The sequence below is a fragment of the Helicoverpa zea genome, chromosome 16 (genome assembly GCF_022581195.2).
Source record: "Helicoverpa zea isolate HzStark_Cry1AcR chromosome 16, ilHelZeax1.1, whole genome shotgun sequence".
NCBI classification, from domain to species: Eukaryota; Metazoa; Arthropoda; class Insecta; order Lepidoptera; family Noctuidae; genus Helicoverpa; species Helicoverpa zea.
In genome coordinates, this window is record NC_061467.1 from 11,953,077 (window position 1) to 11,974,488 (window position 21,412).

The window sequence follows — 21,412 nt, forward strand, 5'->3', positions numbered from 1 at the left end:
AAAGCACCTGCAGGTGACGGATTCCAAAGATTTCTATGGAAAAGAAGAATTCAATGAAAAAAAAGTCAGTGGGTCTTTTTAGAGGTGCTGAAAAATCTTTAAGATCTTTAATGTATCACTTTGTGCTTGTTGTGCTTATTTTACTTACTTGAACACATCAGTGGCGCTATTTATCAACTACCCAGGCAAAGTCTTGTCTCCATAGACCTTCTTTGGACGTCGTTGGATTTCAAGGTCTCTTATTTCTATCAAGAAATCATTATTCAGAAATTTTACATTCAGCCTTGTTCCAATTGATTTTTGATACCATATGTTTTATTGAAAGACGTTAGAAAATGAAAAATCATGCTAGAGTAAATCTGTCACTGTCAATATGATCCATGTCAATGCGTCGAGAAACATAGTCGTGTGATGAAAGTCGTAAAGCTTTAATAAGGTTTTATTCTTCTTTAGTAATTTGTCAGTTACCTGTGTTTATTACCATTGATAACTCCTAAGTTTAGTATTTCATAACATAATTATAGTGCCGATATTGAACAATGTAATAACTTAATTAAGGAAAATAAGTAAACATTGGTTTAGTTCAACATAATTTATTAATATTTACAAAATTTACAAATGCGGTATGTATAGGTAACTTTATTCTTAAACTACTTTTTCAGCCTTTTCTGATCCTGAAAAAAAAAATACGACCAAATTATTAATCACGTCCAATGTCCCATAGTTATATAGCGTGATATCTGAGACCGAGACAGTTGCTTGAGGCAAAAGCCAAGATAAGGAAAATAACAGTATTCCCAATACACAATTAATCGAGGGTCATAATACAAGGTTTCATCCCATAGCAATGGAAAATAACTGAACTGAACCGTATATACCTACACCCAGTAAATTATGACTTACCTGACGTAATTTCTTTGGGGTCGGGTTCATTCCAAGTCTGCCTCTCGCTGGTGCCGAAGATCACGAAGAATGTATTGCTGGCGACGTAGATGGCTGATGCCACGTAGAACACTTGACGCCATTGCTCAGGGTCAGTCTGAAACCACAAAGACAATCATCTGCTTAAAATTTTCCCAGCTATGTTGGGGTCGGCTTCCAGTTTCACGAAATGCAGCTGAGTGCCAGTCTTTACAAGGAGCGACTGCCTACCAGACCTCCTCAACCCAGTTACCCGGGTAACCTAATGGATCAATTGTCGGACATTTCGATATTTAGTGGACCGCACAACCGAGAGATATTCTAAGTCCTATTCAGTCTGTATATTTGGTGATGTTACCTCATCCTGTAGAATAAGACCAGCAACCAAAGGAGCGATGATGGACACGATGTTCGCAAAGAAGTTGGTGATGCCCATCATTGTGCCAGCAAAGTTAGGAGCCATGTCAATGTGAACCAGCTAGAACAAAATAAATAACCTACATAAACATAAAATTCATTATTATATTATTAATACCTACTAACCATCATAAAGCCTGGTTGAGTGGTTTCAATGTCAGGCTAATCTTTGAAGTTCTACAAAGACCTTTAAATGACATGTGCTTTTAAATACTTAAACATCGTTATGCTCACCAAATATCCAGTCATGTGTCCAGCATTGAGTCCAACGACGAGGGTAAGCAGAGCGACAGCCATTGTGACGTTGCCGGCCGGCACGTAACTCAAGCCGATCAGTGCTAACGCGGGCCCGTATTCACCTGGCAGAAAAAAAAATAAATAAAAAAACTAAAAAACAAACGCTTTTTATAGAAAACCGAACTAAAAAATAGGAAATAAATTTTAATGAATTTAAATTAAGAAAATAGTGTTAAAAATTTCAATGAATATAAATTAATAATATTGTGAATAAAAAAAAATATTTTATTAAAAAAAAGCGTGGGGTGCATGGTGTCAGTAGTTATAAATATTTTATTGACAGATATGAGTAGAGTGATTTTCATTTCGATAATATCTTAAAAAGCACCCCACGCTTTTTTTAAATAAAATATTTTTTTTTTTTATTCACACTATTATTAATTTATATTCATTGAAATGTTTAACACTATTTTCTTAATTTAAATTCATTAAAATTTATTTTCTATTTTTTAGTTCGGTTTTCTATAAAAAGCGTGTTTTTTAGTTTTTTTAAACTATTATTTATTATCTACTTTTTAGTTTGGATTATTTATAATAGCTTTTTAATTTTAAACTATTGCAGGACTCATGATGCGAAGCAACAGAGAGTGCTTTACGATCGAAAATTTTTTTTCGCCTTATTTTGGCAACTATTTTTAGTATTATAGCCTTGTTAGTATATAATTATAATTAATAAAAAACGACAACTACAAAATTAACATCGAGTCCTGCCTTATCGACTGTAGAGAAAAATTCTAGAAAATTTTAATTAACTTTCTTACCTTATCGACTATAGATGAAAATTATATAAATTAACAAAAATCATATTTTGCAAATTGAAAAACTTTTTTACAAAAAAAATAAACCGACTTCCAAAAACACCAAAAAGAAAACCTAATTTGAGGTGCATCGGCCTCGAAGTCGGTGTCTAATGGATATTACTAAGTTAATTTTGCCACCGACTTCTAGGCCGATGCACCTCAAATTAGGTTTTTTTTTTTGCTGTTTAGTGTTTCTGGAAGTCGATTTAATTTTTTTGTAAAAAAGTTTTTTATTTACAGCTTTTTAGTGATACGAATAGTTGTCACTATCCATATTAGTGGAAAGTTCTCATCAATACAAAGAATATAAGCCCAAATACGAGGTATTTCACATATTCAGTTGTCGAGTTCCCTCGACCCTCTCTGGTCTCCAGCATCAGGTCAACTCCAAACCTTCACTGTTGAATAGTGTTTTTAGGCATACACCTTTTTTTTTCCGACGTTAAAAATCATCAAATGACCCCTCCCGCTGTGGGTTAGCAGCGGTGAGGGAGTGTCAGACTCTTACTGACTAAAAACCGTCGTGTTCCGTCATAGGCCTTTTATGTACCAGGGCCGCGGTATCTCTTTCGAACAACCCGCAGCCCCGGCAGGCCTTGGCCCTGCTGGGCCCCGCTGGGGTTGCTGACATCTCTTTGAGGAGCGCGTGGAACAACGCGCGCCGTCGACACGGGTCTGTCGTCTAGAAAGACAGAGGGACGATGAGCCACCCGAACTCACCGCCCACAGACCCACGCCTACGGTGGTCGGGAGTCATCTCGCGACACCCGGCGCCCATGGTGTCTACCTGGTCCAGCGCGGCGGCCGGGATGAGAGGTGCGAACTCTCTGGCGTTCCGCCTCCTCCTTCTCGAGCATGACCGCTTCGCAGAAGGAGGCGACGGCATCCCATTCCCTCTCGCCCCGGACCATGGCCTGAACCAGGGCCGGACGCGAGAGGTCGCCGCCGCCCAAAGCCTCGACGAGGACCCGGCGGTGCCCTTCCCATGCGGGGCACACCTGGACTGTGTGGTCCACCGTGTCCTCGGGGCTGTCCGCACAATGGTGACACCCGGGCGCCTCCTCACGACCGATGCGGTGCAGGTACCTCCCGAAACAACCGTGTCCGGTGAGGACCTGCGTCATGCGGTACGTGAGGGCGCCGTGACTCCTCCCGAGTTAGGCATACACCTGAGTGTCAAGTTTTTACCCTATGTATGCCTACAACTTTCGAAGGTTGCCCTCGATTTCTCAGGGTTTCCATCATCAGATCCTGACCTGATGACTATGAGACCAACTGGCAGCAATTCCGCGTCGAATAAAAAAAGAATCACGTAAATCGGTCTATAAACCTCGGAGTAATCGATGTACATACATAGAAAAAAAAAACAAACCGGCCGAATTCAGAACCTCCTCCTTTTTGGGAAGTCGGTTAAAAATGCAATAATTTTATCAAATTAGTGTATTGTCATCGGTCCTCAATAAATCTACAAAGTTTGAACGAAATCTGGCCGTTTAAAGTGGGTCAAAATCGCGCCCAAAGAAGTCGGTTACAAACAAACATACAAACATACAGGTGAAGCTAATAAAAGCGTGTAAAATAGGGGAAAATCATGAAGTGTATGTTTTAATAAAATTCGATGAACAATGATTGAGTTATTTTGTTAACACAAACCAAGATAGTGGAGAAATTTTTTTTAGCAATTTTTAGTACTTACCAATAGAATTGGAAAGCTTTCGACAAGTGCTGATGCTGAGCCAATTGTTCTTCAAAATGTAATCAGATATAAACCCGAAGGGGAAACTTAGCAAGTACATTGCCAAGTAAGGAAGAGCTGACATAAGTCCATTCTGGAAATAAACATATATGATTATTGCATCAATATGCAGACCTTTCTGACATAGATTTGAAGTAATTACTGGGACTTTAACATCAAAAAGTGGCTGTCTTAAAAAAAAATTAAGTCACCACTAAAAACTTGGCCCTATAAAATGAAATAAGACAAAACTGCAGAGCAAAGTCTGCCCAATTCGTTCACAACAGTCTTATGACCACGTTTCGGACATTTTGTTCAATAAACAGATACAAACTAGTTTCTCCCCAGATACTCACAGCTTTAATATCAACTCCAAGAACTTGCTTCATGTAGGAAGGCATCTCCGTCATGAGCGTCCAGTAGCCCCAGTTATGTCCGCAGTGGGCCACGATCAGAGAGATGAACGACAGGTTTGTCGCTATCTTCTTCCAAGGAGTTTGTAACCTCTGGAAATAGGGGACAAAGACCATCAAATATAGGACTAAGGATATAGGCACTAAAAGGGTTTTCGTATCTTGAGACCATTGTCTACAAATTCTTCTATTCGGTCTTTAAGATACGCATTATCTACCTATATAAATATTCGCAGAAAAGGGTTCGGGTAAAAGCAGCTTAATATTTTACTGATAATCTAAATCAACAGTTCAGTAACTAGTATAGGAATATATATTAAGATTTTAATAGTTTCTAGGAATTCTAGCTTAGCTGTTGTACATGTACGATATTAAACTAAAACAACGGGAGAGAATTCACGGAAAATGTATAGTTAATTCGGCTCAATCTACAGGTAATGTGTTCCATATTTTTTAGTTATAACGTAGCTCCAAGCAAAATATAAGCTCTCAGTGAAATTCCAATTTAAATCTTATTCATCACTTAAAGTGATTCATTTAAGTACCAGAATTTCAATAATTTGTGAGTTTGGCACAGAACATAAATTTTATCTATAATGGCGTGCCTGCAACATTGACCCTTGTTATCGTGTTACAAGTCAGATGGAATGTTCTGAATAAATTTATTTACCTGATGATAACCCAGCTAGGTGTAAACTGTCGATCGTAAGATTTAGAGAGGTTGGCTGACCTATTTGGATCTTCGTACAATCAGATTTGTCGTAAGTAATGACGCTATATGTAGCTCTATAGATTAAGTTGCTGGGTGTAATCAATAGCTATTCTTCAGAAGGGTCCCAAGTTCTCGCTTCAACGTAACAGACAAAATGGAATATTCTTTACATTCTGCAGAACTAAGAATAAGTTTTTTGAGATTTCGTAGATGGAATACACCAGATAATAGACAAAACTAACCTTCTGTTCACCAATTTGTCCCAAAGACGTCTGAATATACAATTTTTCCACTTTCCCAATCATTTTAGACCTCTGAGGAGAGTCGGCACCCAGGAACACATAGAACACTACCCAGATGGCACCTATTGAACCGTCCACGTAGAATATGGCTGGCCAGCCCCAGGAGTCAGCGATGAAGCCTGATATCATCAGCTGTAAGGCTGTTCCCATCATAGCACCTGTAATTGAAGAGTGGTTTTGTAACTACTGGAAAGGTAAGGTAGAAATGACGAGTCAAAATAATATTTGTTGTTAAAGAGTTGTGTCTTTTTTACTAGTAACGCCAAGCCGTTATGGTCATTTTTAGTTTTATTTTCAAATTCGGAGCTTTTGCAGTGAGCATTCTGTTCAACCTTAGTCGAAAAGGGTATTTTCGGTTTTCATAGAATTATATTAATTTTATGTTGTTTATAGTCACATTTAAACAATATATGCATATTTTGTACAAAATAAAGAGGATTTTGTCCTATTCATTGGGTTTTACCATTTCCGCAAAAACATCTCATGTTATCAGTACACTTTCCCATCGATATCTCGAATCGATATCTTAACGTGAATCAATCTAATCCCTCTTTAATAACTAGATTTATGACAAGTCTCTTGGAGAGAAAACGTGAGGTGTCTTAAAAGAAAAGTCACGTTTATCTATAGTACAGACAGCACATCAATCTATCAAACTTCAATAGATTTTCAACCTTAACACAATAATGGAAGGTTAATGTTTGATTTGTAATATTTCACAGATTCAGCTAGGTTGACCAAAAGTATACCCGTATGTCCCATACATATGCATCATTTTGCATCATTTTGATTTGTTTTCAAGTTTTGACAATATTTATTAGGTACCTACATTATGATCTTCAACTTAACTTCCGTAGCTCTATTTATACACCTTTCGTGACTGTCGGATTTTTTGTAACACAAGTTTTGATGCGTAAAGTTTTCCTGTTATGGTATTTTTTTACACTGTATTTCCCCAATTAAACTTAGTTATATTAAACAGATGATAGCGTTTGAAGGTTTTTCATGTTCGGATTACTGATATATATTCTTACTAACGAATTTACGATATAAGTACGGATGTAGATTGTAGAAACAATGCATACATTTTTGCCCACTGTCCTTTCTATAACTAACAATGTATGCTATAACTATATACCACTGTATCATACTATGAAGGTCATGTAAACAATAACAACACGTGGAGACCTACTATTATCACACGTAATAAGGATGACAATAACGTTTCAAATATTCTTTCAATTACCAGCAAAATAATAATTTTCCTTGGCAACAGTTTTATTGCTATCATTGTTTTTTACATCATCTGTGTCTATATTTTATTTCTCCTAGATCTCACACCATAAAATTAAACAGTAAAGTACCAAATATACAAATATACAGAAAAAAAAATAAGTGTAAGTCTGTTAAGCCAAACGCGAAATAAACATGAAGTCTGCTAAATGTTTCGTACTACCTAATTTTATATTTGTACTATATTATTCAAATTTTATGAAAAGAACTAGCTTTCGGTCATCAGATTTCTTCAAATAGTAGGTAGGTACCCAAAACCCTAAAATGCTAACTCCAAAAACTGTAGGCTACTTGACAGGGGCGTTTAATTTCCGTTGATCATAAACGTACCTCCATATATTAGGGTTCCGAGACGGCTCTTTTCCTCCAAGGGCACCCATTTGCCTATAAGATTGTGCATCGTCGGGTATACGCAGCCCTGAGACAGACCCTGGAGCACTCGGCAGGCGCAGATGGCTTGCCAACCTCCCTGGAACATTAAAAGTATTTATGAATGATAAAGGCCGTAAGCGTTCTGAACATCTAAGTAATCGTAGTTCAGAAGTTGGTTTGTTTGATAGATCCGTCAAGTATTGATGACTTTGAGAACATTGCAAGTGTAAGTGTAGTAAATAACTTTAAATATGACGTTCGTTGTCTACTTTTACCTTCTTTTTATTCTTCTACAACTATGTAAGACATTTGACATAAATAAATTAATTTATGATATGCGATCTCTGTACCTTGATTAACAATTTTTATCCTCTTATTCGTGATCAGACATTGAATTTTGAGAATATAAATTATGTGATATTTGAATCTCTAATCGGAGAACAACGAATAAACAGGCTTTATATATCCACAGTATTTGTTTGTTAATTAATTCCTATTTCATACTTACATAATAAGCAGCTAAAGGAATCAGCAACGAGACAGCAGAGTTGACAGCGATGCATATTGTGATGAGTATCATACCACCGAACCTGGCTGCAATCTCTCCACTCGGGATCTGGAGTACCACGTAGCCCCAGAAGAATGACGACAGGATCACACTCTGGGTTTGCATGCTCCAGTCGAATGCCTGATGAAAAAAAAATGGTAATATAGGAATGCGTAGATTATTGAGTCAGCCATATGAAACATAGGTAAACCGGTGCCTATTGGATAAATAAACGCTTTTTCTTAGCTATCATTTAACACATCTTTTATAGAAGATAAGTGACGTTAGAAAGGCTTTTGATGATTCAGCAACAACTACGACAACCCTGATGATGAGATAAATAAAGCTTTTTTTTTAGCTATTACTTTAAATCATGTTTAACTTACGATAAGTGATACTAGAAACCTTATACAAGCAGTTCTAATTATTTATTGCTTATTACAGGACACCGAAAAAAGATTATAGGAATTTTATTAAAAATATGAGAACGATCATCTAATTTATATAAATTAGATGGAAGCTTAATAGGTAATAAAAATCCAATTTTTAATAAAATATTGCTTATGATAAAAAATAATAATATATTATTATTTTAAGCAGAAGGTTCATTTATCTTAGCGGTCAAAGACTATAAGTATGATGCCCAGATGTTTTACGCTTTGTTACTTAAGTTTCCCATCAAGTAACTATAGGATTGATACATTATACGTCTCTTTTTTAACTTCACAGACCAAATGATGATTAACTATTACTACGTTATTGTTATCTAATCAGACTTTATGAGTAATCCCTAATGCAATGTTTACAAACAAAAGTGATTTGCAGGTTTTTTTGTGTATTTGATTGATGAACACAAAATGTTTTATTTAATATATTCTTAAACCACCTCTTGACCACCACGACCATGCCAAGATTGAATAAAGATCATTAATAGGAGTAACTCATAACTTAAAATATACTTCAGGGGTTTAAGATAGATAGGTTTTAGAATAAATTATGTTATTTATATTTTGTATATTTATATTTTAAACACATAGTAAGTGTGCCTCAATGTTGTTATTTTACAACAATTGCTTTATCAAGACCACAGTGTTTTCTGTTATCATCATTGTCATCTTGACGAGTTCTGACAATAGTATCTGCCTTTGCAACGATAAATATTATCTTAATCAGCCCTTGAGTCACAATCTTCATCAGATCAATGAAATACGTTTGTCAATACATTTGATAAGATTATTTTATATACCCCAAGGACTGTTTTTTTGTTTTCTTTATATTGTTTAATCCTGGTTTTAGTTTTATATGAGTGATAGAATAGATACATTGGTTTTTGCTAAAGATTCATCATCTTTATCCTTTTTTGTTTCATGTTCAAATTCGGAACCTGCCTTTAAGATACTGCATCTTAAGTAGCCACCTTGCATTACACAACAAAACAAAGGATTCTTAATTCATCGTCATCATCTTCCTACCCTTATCCCAATTTTTTATTTGGAGTCAGCCCAACATGTTTTCTTTTTCCATACTCTTTTAAGGTCATCTCACAAGTAACATTCTTTCTAGCCGACTTTCACACAATATTCATTCTTCGGTTCTTGAAGTGATCTTACAATTCCATCAAAAAAAATGTATTATGGTTTCTTGTACGTGTCGGTTAGACTGCAACTTCTTTTATCACAGAATACATTGATACAGAATACATACAATACATTCTATGTTATGGGTTTAGCACGTTGTTAGCCTACTCACGTGTTTTTTGCTTAGAAATAATAAGCCCATACAAAAACAGTTGTCAATATAGATAAATCTCATTCAAGTAAGACTGTGTATTACGTTTAAATGTTTGCACTACTAAAATGTTTTTATGAGATATACTATATATTATGAAATGAACACTATAATGATCTGAGCTAATTTATTGTGAACAAAACTCTTTTTATTTACATATTTAAACAACATATCTCTTTTGGAGTTAGATTCTTGTAACAATTTTAGTGGAATAACAGATTCTCTTACAAGGAAACAAAACAAAATACTGTAATGATATTAATGGCTTAGCAATGTCTCAAAAAAATATTCTATTATCAAATATTATTAAGCAAAAGTTTTCCGTTGTGGATTAACGACCAATAAGAAAATATTTGCCTTCATCTGAACATGATCTGAACTCTGTAAAGTGTACATGAAATCACAGGAAAAATCTGTCCTTTATAATGCATTGTATGCAGTTGCAGATACAACCTGTTTTAATTTGCATAATTCACACAATTCATTATTATTTCAAAGAATTCAAAGATTAGGCATTCATTAACCTTCAGATGTTCTCACAAAGTTTAAATATTTAGAATTTCACTAAATTGGCAGAAGGATTTTATGCTGGCTAAAAAATATTTGTAGATGAAATCCTGTTTATTTGAGTCCTTAGCTAGTTCTGCCAGTTGATAGTTGTTTACCATAGCTCTTGAAAGGATGAACCGATTGAAATGCAATTTTTGTGAAAACTGGGGTTTCACCAGTAGTTCTTAAACATGATCTATCACAATCGGCCCGAGCGTTAATAAGCTTTTGTCAACAGGCCTTTTGTCGTGTTGGATTCCAAAAACTCCGCTTAATTTGCAAACACAACTCAGGTCCGGTTTTAAATTAGTTTTTCGTTTTTGCTAACTTTTTACTCCATTAATAACAAGCAATTTAATATAAATTCTTGGCTTCTTTTATTGTAAACCTCGTTTGAATTAGGTTTTTGTCGCGCAACCTTGCAAGAACTAGTTCCAACTATTGTTCTTTGCAAACTATTTTAGAAATGCATTTATTATGGAGATAATTAAAGAATAGACTGGTATTGTCGCAAATTTATCGTTGTGAAGTCGATAATAGATGTAAATAAATTATCATAACATCCAAAGTGACTGTATATCAAAAAAACTATGCTTCAACCATAGAAAATGAAATAGAAAATTCCGAGTAAGCCAAGACCTCATGTTCAGCAGTCGAGCTTATAACCACTAAACCCACGTAGCTTATACTAAAGCCACGTTGGCAATCACAGACTCATATTTAGCATAATCATCATAATATTAAATTCATGAATTGAATAAAAAGTGAATTTTGAATATTTTTCTATGTAAATCCTGACATGTATAATTTACGCACGTTTCATTCCACGTGTGCTTCATGTCACAATCAGCGGTTAAAACAAATATTTTTAAGGGACCCCTAACCGTTTGTTTGACCCGTAGATATCTGTCACGGTTAGATGCGTTACATTTTCATATCATTTGCATAATTTTCAGTCTTATGTAAAATATAATTGTGTCAAATGTTTTTTATTTTATTGTTTAAGAGTATTCAATGTTTAAAATAAATTTTAAAATTATATACGCTGTAGATTTACATACCAACAATTTTTTGACCTTTAATTAGTCATAAATGGTATTAAACCAAATTAAAGTAAATGTCTTTACAGTACAGTTACATAATATTAATATTTGCCCGCATTTTTATTTATTTTATATAGGTACAGGATGGTATTTCTCTGGGATGCGGTTGAAACCTTTGGAGAACCACTAGTATTCAATAAAAGGCAGGCATAAGCTGGTGACACGTGTTTTTATGATATTTATCTGTCAAGTAAGCACTTCTTGGGGGAGTATTGAATTCAAGTGGAGGGTAATCTGAACATACGTTTCAATAATCCTTATCTCTTCTATCTTATTGTTTTGCGTACACTGCTCACACGTAACTAGTGAGATATGATTAACACATGGGAACTACAAATCTTGGTCAGTAAAGTAAATTAAATAGTAACCAGTTAATGATTCCTATTTATGTTTTGTTATGTGGAAATTACAGAAAAATACTGGTATTTCATGTACAGAGTATCCATACCTAAATATAGGCACGAATACTAAACTTCAAGTCTATTTGTTTGTTTCAATATCAAAAATAATGATAAACCAAGATGTTACAGCATCCTGATAAGGAATTGCGTCAAATATCCAGTAAAGACCAATTGAGATTAGATTAATCTTGACTTTAACACATGTGATCTGTGAAATAATTCCACAAGGTACATATTATCGATGTTTGCATACACCATGTTGCTACTACTTCTTTAAGCTGTGCCCTATAGGGTCCATATTGTCACTAATCTAATTGTACCACCTGTTATACCATATGGAATGCTAATAAAGAATTGAGTATTGAGTACTTCTGCATACTAGAATAGATTTATGAAAATTGTTGGACCTTGGTATAGTTATTCATATTGATTTTTTTCAAACAATTGCTCTAATGATCTAAAATATTATTCTAGGGATATTGTAGACGTCACGCGTGTCGAAAAGTTATAAATAATAATGATTTCCTTTACAGCGCTTTCAAGATATTCCGGTTTCTCGTTTTTTTTCGAATGAAACATTCTCAGCGAAAAAAAGCCCTGGTTATAATTTTTATTGAATTTCTGTGGATAATGTGCAAGTGTAAGCACTCTTTATGAAAATAAGACAGTTATTATGTTACATTTAGCAGTTAAGTATTTACAATCAATAATATTTATGTCCTATTGTTTATCGTATGTATCGTAATCAATTTTATCGTAAACATTTATTGTTAACACAAATGTTAAGATGCAAGTCATTTATCAGTTCAAGTTGTTACATAATCTGAGGTAATTGTACCATTATCGGTTTAATCAATAACGTTGAATTAAACACGCATTGTAGTGTTAAAGCGTAACAAGTAGTTATTACGATGTTTACATAAGAATTCGCGGATATTAAATAAAAACTGGAACGCCGGACTAACGACATTACTATAATCATCATTTCAAGTAATCCAAAGTTCGCGTATTAATTAATGTCTTACAATAATATTACCTAAATTTAATGTTCATGCAGGCTATTGTTAAACTTACTTTACCTTCCTAAAATCTGTTAATCCATTCAACGTCTTATGAAACGTTAAAGTTGCATTTTATTAACATTAAGTGATAAAATACTTAAATGAACCGGTAATGAAAACAATACATTTATTTTTAAACTCTGTTATCTTCTTGCAGTCGATTAAAAATAAAGCACTCCACACATTGAAACGAGTAAAGTGAGTGAAGTGAAAAAGTTATAACAAAAAGGTACACTTACGCCCTCGCTATCCTTATCAGTCATGGCGACGATGGCCATGCTCATGTTGACTCTCATGGTGAACACTATTACCATGGCGAGGAACAGCATCAGCACCTGCAGGTGCCGCACTCCTACCGCTGGCCCTGGAAAAAACAATAACAAGGGGTTTTGTAGGAATTACTAAGAAAATTTCTCGCTGTATCTTCAGTACCCAACGATTTGGGTTCACGATTGACAAATTCATAGTTTTGTAGTGTTTATTCATATGTTGCAGTAGTCGGTTGAAGACTGGAATAGTGGCGTATTGAAGATATGCTGTCTTTGAAAAATAGGTGACGGAAGGAACATAAACGGATTTAAGATTGAGTGAGGCAAATGCCACGCTTGCTTGTTCGACTACTATCTACCTTGCTACCTGAGACATCATGATTAGGTTATGTTAGAGCGGAACGCGGATGTGTGAACAAAAAATATATACAAATAATATAATTATTTGTTGCAAAAATTTAATAAAAACTGCATGTAAATCAATATTCCCAATTCCATAATACCCTTACTTAACATGATACGATAAATCAGAACACCAGTTTGTTTTGACCGGGTAAGGCACAACGTGACGTTAAACCCGGGAAAATGACGTCACAAATTAATTAAGACCCCGTTAAACCAAGCGTAATTAAATCGACTCCATACCAATATTCGAGTTAATGAGTTTTTGCAATTTCTGCATAATGTTCTCGGATTCCGATCAATTTATTGGTGAATGAAGTATTTGTGCTTCGAAATTGTTTATTGTGCCTATAGGTTGTTGTGTAATTTTGAATAAGCTGTTTCCCTTAGACCCGCGTCTTTTTACGATTTCGTGCAATTGGATAAAATGGTACCTATAATCTTCTCCAGGGTACTATCAATCTCTAGGTATAGAAAATGTCTTATTAATAGTTGTTATTGGTTTTCCATACCATACAAACTTTCTACCATACCCCAAGAGGTGCCTTCATTATTAGAACTCCATAGCAAGGAGAGACAGTACTGCTTTAATAGTTTACAAACTGTTATTTAACAATAAACGCGCCATTATAAGTATTTTCCTTTACTATACAGCGCATTTTCCAATATAAATTATTAAAGGAAATCAACTTGCCACGTAATAAAAACATCGTTAAAACTAGCCATTATCTCCAAGATAGCTCATCATGTTTACTTACTGAATGTAAATATTAAGAGTTATTAATATGGGCCATGGAAAACGGTAATCAATGGTAGAAACATGTGTTTCCATTGTGCTAAGAGATCATTTGTTTTATCAACAGTTGTAAGTAAAACTTGAAGGGAGGAACGTACAATTTCATATTTCTGAAAAATATGTTTGCGTGTGATAGAAATCGGCAAGTTCTATCATTCATTATTCTATTTTATTGTTACCTTTACCAGAAATCTTTGACTTTCATTCACTCTCCACAAACTGACTCTCTTGAGCTCATTTAAGTAAATTAAAAGAAAACTATCTGCATTGTTTTAAAACAATAACCTATAACAATTTTGTAGGTGTACATAAAAATCAAATACTTGTCTAATAATACTATAATTTCAGGTCAATGCTGATCATAATAATCTGAATGATTAACTAAATTAAAGTAGTTAAAATTCCTACAAAATTAAATAATAAATAATGTACAAACTACAGTTATAATAGTTATAACACCTTATCGTCTTATCTTCACGCTCGTGTGAACTCACGGGTTGGCAGATATCTAGATATTGTGAGATCCATATAAGGTACAGCGAAAATTCAATTACGTTGAGATTGATTGGATCATTTTTAATAGCTATTTCAGAACAGCTGATGAATATTGCAAAACTGCTCATTAGGAGAACTTTTGTAAGGTGTATTTTAAAACTTTGTTTTTATTACAGTGCATTGATATAACGCTATGCACAGGATTGGGAGTCAAATCGTAGAATTCACGGTCTGCAATCTAGGTGGCTGCCTCTGATCAGTCCATATTTTTATTAGGATCGATAAGTTAAATAATATCCTCAATAACGTAAATTGATATAGGTAAGTCCCATCTTTAACAATTCCTCCTCGATCGTTCCCTCAATGCTGAGGATCGTGACTCCTTTTTATTTCGTCAACCAGTTGTCTCCATCGGTTACGTTCCGTTGCTTGGTGTAGTGCAGTGCTGACAGATATCTCCAGTTCCTCCGATATCTGGTCTGACCACCGTTTGGGACTTCTACCTCTAGGTCTTTTGCCTTCAATTTTTCCTGTTACCATCAGGCGTTCCAAGTTGTTAGTGTCTCTGCGAGCAACGTGGCCGAAATACCGTACTATTCGCTGCAAGCAGGTAGTGGATAAGCGTTTTGTCTTTTCTAGCTTTAGTTGTTGTAGAATGGATACATTTGTGCGGAAGGCTGTCCATGGTATCTGCAGCATACGGCGCCAACACCACATCTCAAAAGCGTCGATTCTCAGCCTGTCGGCAGCTTTAAAAGTCCACGTTTCCGCACCATATAATGCGATGGAAAAGACAAGAGTGCGGACCAGATGTATTTTGGTCCGATATCTGATGTTTCGGTCCTTCCAGACTTTGCTCAACTGGGTCATCGCTGTCTTTGCCATGCCAATTCGCCTACGTATTTCAGGTTCGCTACTTCCCTTATTTGTTATTATAATAACGAGCCAAGGTATTGGAACTGGTTTACGGTCTCGTAGTCTTGTAGGATATCAGTGCGTTGAATAGTGTCAAATCGATCAACGATCATGAGCTTGGTCTTAGATTTGTTAATTGCAAGTCCCATTTCCAGACTGGCTGTTTCTAAACGACGCAGCAGCTCCGCCATTTCGTTTTCGGATGATGCGAAAAGGGTGGTATCGTCTGCATATCTCAGATTAGATATCTTGACTCCACCTATCTTTATGCCACCCTCCCAGTCTTCTAGCGTTTGACGCATAATGTGTTCTCCGTAAATATTAAAGAGTATAGGAGAGCTTATGCATCCCTGACGAACGCCCTTCTGGAATGTGAAACGGCTTGATGTTGTGTCTCCTACTGTTACAGTGCCATAACTCGACTCATAAAGGTTGCGAATCAGCATTACGAGGTGGGAGGGTACCCCCGCTTCGGTAAGTACTTTCCATAGTTTCTCCCACTTGACGCAGTCAAAAGCTTTTTGGTAGTCCACAAAACACATGAAAGTTGGGGTGTTATATTCGTAGCATTTTTCTATTATGAGCCTTAAGTTTAATATTTGTTCTCTCGTTCCCCTTTCTTTTACAAAACCCGCTTGTTCTTGGGGTATTTGCCAATCCAGGAAAGCTCTTAGTCTGGCATTGAGGATGTTAAGGAGAACTTTGCTGGCATGGGATATTAGTGCAATAGTTCTGTAATTACTACAGTTCCGCATCGATCCTTTTTTATGGAGAGGAAGAATTGCGGAGTGTACCCAGTCAGATGGCCAAAGTCCTGTATGCCATATTCTATTGCATATATTATGCAGGCATGTTATTCCATTTGAGCCCAGTACTTTCAAGACTTCCGCTGTGATTCGATCCGGCCCTGGTGCTTTATTTCTTTTAAGTTTCCGGATCGCATCTTCAACTTCTGAGCGGAGAATGCTGGGCTCTTCATCTCCTATGATTTTATTTGATGAAGTGGATTTGGATGATTGGTCTTGGTAGAGTTCCTCGCAGTATTCTTTCCATCTTTCAGCTACTTTGGCAACTTCATGTATCGGATTCCCATTTTTGTCATCTATCACCCACGAGGAAGGTTTGACTTTGTGTGTTATTTGTTTGACCTTTCTGAAAAGATCAGCAGTTTGATACTTGTCCGCATGATGTTCGATTTCGGTACAGATGTTCTCCAAATACTGGTTCTTATCCCTTCTGCACTGTCTTTGAATTAACCTGGACATTTGAGAGTACTTCACTTCGAAATTTTCGGGTCTTTCGCCACTTTTGAGTTCTTTACGTAGCTTTATGTTAGACCAAACCTCCTCTGACATCCAGTCTTTTTTATCCATAGGTTTTTTGGCTATAAAATCTAGTGCATTAACAATTTTCTCGCTAAACTGCTGCCATTGCTCTTCTGGATTCATATGTGCAATTTTAGGGGTGAGTTCTGCTAGATATGATTCCGTATTGTTCTGGAAACCATCGTATTCCGGTTCTGAGAGCCTAGCTAAAGGTTTTGCTTTCTTACGACGAAACATTAGACGCACTCGTAGATCTGACACTAGCAGTTGATGATCAGAGCCACAATCCGCTCCTGGATATGTTCTAGTGTTCGTTATGGACGACTTCCATCTGTTTGCAATCGTAATAAAATCAATTTGATTACGGTATTTTCCACCGGGTGAAGTCCATGTATATAATCTTCGCTTGTGGTGTTTGAAGCACGTGTTGGTTATAGTTAAATTATTGCTTACACAGAAATCTATGAACATTTCACCCCTCTCATTTCTGGTGCCAAGTCCATGTTTTCCAAGTATGTGGCGGATGTGGTCATCTTATTCAGTGCTCCCTACCTTCGCATTCCAGTCTCCTTGAATTATTAGGATCTCGCGCTTGGATATGTTCTCTACTGTTGTTTGTAGAGTTCCATAAAAATTGTCAATGTCTCCCTTTGTTGACTGTGCTGTAGGTGAGTAGATTTGGATGATGTTTAGGGGAAGTGGGGTACAGTTGATGCGCATGGTCATAATTCTGTCATTTATTGGGATGTAGCCAGTGACGAATTTACGTAGTCTACGAGATACCAGTATGCCTACGCCATTTTTGCTATCAGTTTCGTGACCGGAGAAAAACATTAGATTGCCACTCGAAGTTGTGAGGTGTCCTTGTTGCTTCATATGAGTTTCGCATAATCCAAGCAACATAAGATTGTGTTCATTCATCTCCTTCTCTACAATCGCGAGTTTTCCCGGTTTCAGCAATCCTCTTACGTTCCATGTTCCCATTCTTTGCTTGATGCGCATGGATGGTTTCTTGTTGTCCTCAGTAGCATCAACTGCCTCGGTAGTCTGATGACACACTATCGAAGAGTCTTCGGTCGCATATTTCACACTCGTCGACCCGGGAATCGGCGAGCGCCGAGGGTCAGTCGGATCGTCCGACGTACTAACTTTTCTGTCGTTGACCTTCATGGAGTTCTCTTGGGAGCATAATCGTAGTGGGTTCCCATTACCTTCTACGTCGGTTTGTTTTGAGGGTATTTAGTCCCCAGGGCCACCGTAGCCATGTTGTTGAGTAGGATACTTCACCGCCGCCTACTACTCGGCGTTGGCGTATTTTACAGCGGTCTTATTCCCTGGTGGTATTGGGTGTACGCCGTTCACCAGCCAACCCTCCTCCTTTCGCAACCGGGCTTGGGACCGTCTATGGCGGAGTTAACAATTATAATCTGTTTATTGGGCTCATCCAAAAATGTTTAGCAGTCGGTTAACAAAGTCAGTATGAACAATTAGCTTTATGTAAAATCTTATGTCATAATTTAAACAATTAGGAAATAAGTAGTATTTGTTGATTCTTTTGTGTCTTAGCCTTAATTTTGGCCAGTATTTACTTGACCTCTGTCAAAACACTTAAATGTCAGTCTACAGATTTGTAGATTCCTAGTTTCTCGTTTTGTTACCAAATTAAGAGTTATTTAAGGCAGAAAAAAAGTTTTAGAAATCAATTTTCTGTAGGCACTAGATGTTACATCCAAGTCGTGGTGGACTAGTGGGCAAAGAACCAACCTCTCGAGTACCTATGAGGGTGCGGGTTCGATTCCAGGTCAGGCAAGTACCAATGCAACTTTTCTAAGTTTGTATGTACTTTCTAAGTATATCTTAAACACCAAAGACTGTGTTTCGGATGGCACGTTAAACTGTAGGTCCCGGCTGTCATTGAACATCCTTGGCAGTCGTTACGGGTAGTCAGAAGCCAGCAAGTCTGACACCAGTCTAACCAAGGGGTATCGGTTGCCCGGGTAACTGCGTTGAGGAGGTCAGATAGGCAGTCGCTTCTTGTAAAGCACTGGTACTCAGCTGAATCCGGTTAGACTGGAAGCCGGCCCCAACATAGTTTGGGAAAAAGGCTCGGAGGATGATGATAGATGTTACATTCATTGCAATAGATATTAATGGAGTAAACGATGATGAATCAACAATAATAATACCTATATTGTTTTCTTGACTTTTCTCGTAATAAGATCTAAGGTAAACATCTTTTTTATCCCACCATCTCGGAAAGAGTAGTTTTACCCTTTGATATCTGAGCGCAAAAGTCGTTTTTATCCTCTAGAGCGGCAAAGTGATTTGAATTTAGAACATCGTGTACAATACTCCATTTGTGACAATCTTGATAAGACTTTTCAAACAAATACATATTAAACAAATAAAATACTGCTTAAAATAATTATTAAATTAATTAAGTAATTTTTATTATTCTTTTTAAATAGATTTCTAACCTCATTTCATTTTTAAACCGATTTTTTAAATAAATGAACTTTAATAGGTACTTCTTTTTAATTTGATACTCATATGTGCGCGCCATTTTGTTTTTTTGCATTTAGTAATTTCCTCGATGAGGTGGGATGAAAAGTTACGTGTTGCACTCGAGTGCAAAGATTTTTCACCTTGTGCTCTTTTGATTCCCTCGCTATCGCTCAGGATTCTAATTATTGAAACACTCGCTACGCTCGTGTTTCAATTTTAGAATCCTTCGCTTGCTCGGTCATCAAAATTGAGCCCGCGGTTAAAAAGCAACTTTGCACTCTTGTATAACAAATAACTATTAAATATAAAATACATATATTATACACATTTTATCAATCGCTGCATCACAAGGAAAACATTGAAAAATCGCTGATAGTCGATAAACCTGTCATCTTACTATCGAGAGATTTGCGAACTTGGATCGATATTATCGATCGTACACCACAATACTCAAGGACAATGAGAGCAACTGGATATTTCCTCATTCAGAGAACAAGATAACTACAGAACTATGAAGTTTGACATTGAATTGATTAATTGGGATGTTTTATGGGCATTTATGGGCATTTTTATTTCAAGTCATCTCGAGTAAACCTCTAGACTATATAGTCTGAAATCAGCAACCACCCGCATTTAGCATGCGTGGTGATCAACGCTCAATCTTTCTCTCAATTCTCCATGTAAGTGGAGGCCTGTGTCCAGGAGTGAGACGATAATAAAAAGGCTGTGACGAGGATAAAAAGGATAACTTGGTTAAAATGCTATATCAACTTTGTTACAAATGCTGTATTTTCAATTATATTTTCCAAGTAATTTGTTTTAAGGTCTTTAATAATGCAATAATTATTCATAGAATTATAACAATGTTCAATTAACTGAACAACTGCACAAAGTACTTATAGGAATTTAAATAGCCTGAATAAAGTCTTAAATGTAGATTTTGTAAAACGCAAACATTTTGAATAAACAATACAAATAAATACGCATAGTTTGAATTGCTGCAACTTCTTAAATAAAACAATGTTTTTAGTTTGAGACAAACTTGCAAAATAATCTTACCTTTGCTAAGTTTAGTCACTTGATCTTCATTCATTTTAATATTTATAACTTAACTATATCACAAAATAATGTTTCAATACTGTAGTTTGAATTTTCAATAAACAGTCTTTTTTTTTATTTGTGACTATAAACTCTTTCGTAACCATTAGATTATTTTTTTAATTAATTTAAATTTGGAACGCGCGGCCTCTGCGCTTGTGTTGCGCGCGCGCTACCTGCCGATAGACTCGATAGTTTTTTTTTCAATCAGAGGCGAAGGTATGTCTGTCAATGCCACGGACAAGTTATGCAACGGCGAAACGAATGCGCTATGCATTGTCTATGGTAACAATGTTGTGACGTTCGCGTGGATAGGTCAAGTTTTTGCAAATGAAGTGAGATAGTTGATAATTTTGTAAACCGACTTCCAAAGAAGGAGGTTCAGGTTCTGACTTCTTATTAACTTTTCATAATATTTCGATACTTTCGATACTGTTAATGCTACCTAGTAGAAACTAATGAAGTGGTTCAAAATCATAATAAAGTGACAATATAAATCTTCTTTGCTTCGAATAAAGTTTTCACTGCCTTTTTTGCGATGGTAAACTCCGAAATAACCAACATGGTTCGGATTAAAAATGTCTATGTAAAAATAAATAAAAACTAACAAAGTTATTTGCCAGTGCGGTCCAACGCTGCGCAAAAATTTACTGAACAATATTTTTGCGAATATCTTTATTTTAGAAAATATTACATGTTCCAAAGGCATTTTGGGGTTAGACTGGTTTAAATTTAGCTACTGCTTTAATATCTTAATCTCGTGAGAGAAAAGAATATCGTATCTGATTTATTTTCATTTAAAAAGTTAAGAACGCCAATAACCGACTCATCTATTTTTGTAATCTTAAATAGCAGATGTAAACAGAACTACTTCTCTATTGGTACCATTCAGACAC

The 21,412-nt window shown here is 35.9% G+C and overlaps 1 protein-coding gene across 1 annotated transcript; it reads right to left on the bottom strand.

The window, feature by feature from the left end:
- Nucleotides 1-577: 577 nt before the first annotated feature.
- LOC124637479 (putative inorganic phosphate cotransporter) lies at nucleotides 578-20,704 on the bottom strand. Its single transcript, XM_047173987.1, has 11 exons — nucleotides 20,478-20,704; nucleotides 12,951-13,075; nucleotides 7,771-7,950; nucleotides 7,221-7,359; nucleotides 5,538-5,755; nucleotides 4,527-4,676; nucleotides 4,132-4,264; nucleotides 1,573-1,697; nucleotides 1,280-1,399; nucleotides 904-1,039; nucleotides 578-674 (listed from the first exon to the last, which is right to left on the bottom strand). Exons 1-11 carry the CDS (start codon nucleotides 20,509-20,511, stop codon nucleotides 646-648), a joined length of 1,389 nt encoding a protein of 462 aa, XP_047029943.1. The 5' UTR covers nucleotides 20,512-20,704; the 3' UTR covers nucleotides 578-645.
- Nucleotides 20,705-21,412: the final 708 nt, after the last annotated feature.

What these genes read in the sequence shown, in the direction of transcription:
- LOC124637479 (XM_047173987.1), bottom strand. Translation starts at nt 20,511, where the DNA reads ATGAATGAAGATCAAGTGACTAAACTTAGCAAAG. An exon ending in AGTGACTAAACTTAGCAAAG is followed by an intron (nt 13,076 to 20,477) that starts GTAAGATTATTT and finishes TGTTTTTTCCAG; the next exon opens with GGCCAGCGGTAGGAGTGCGG. An exon ending in TTGGAGTTGATATTAAAGCT is followed by an intron (nt 4,265 to 4,526) that starts GTGAGTATCTGG and finishes GTTTATTTCCAG; the next exon opens with AATGGACTTATGTCAGCTCT.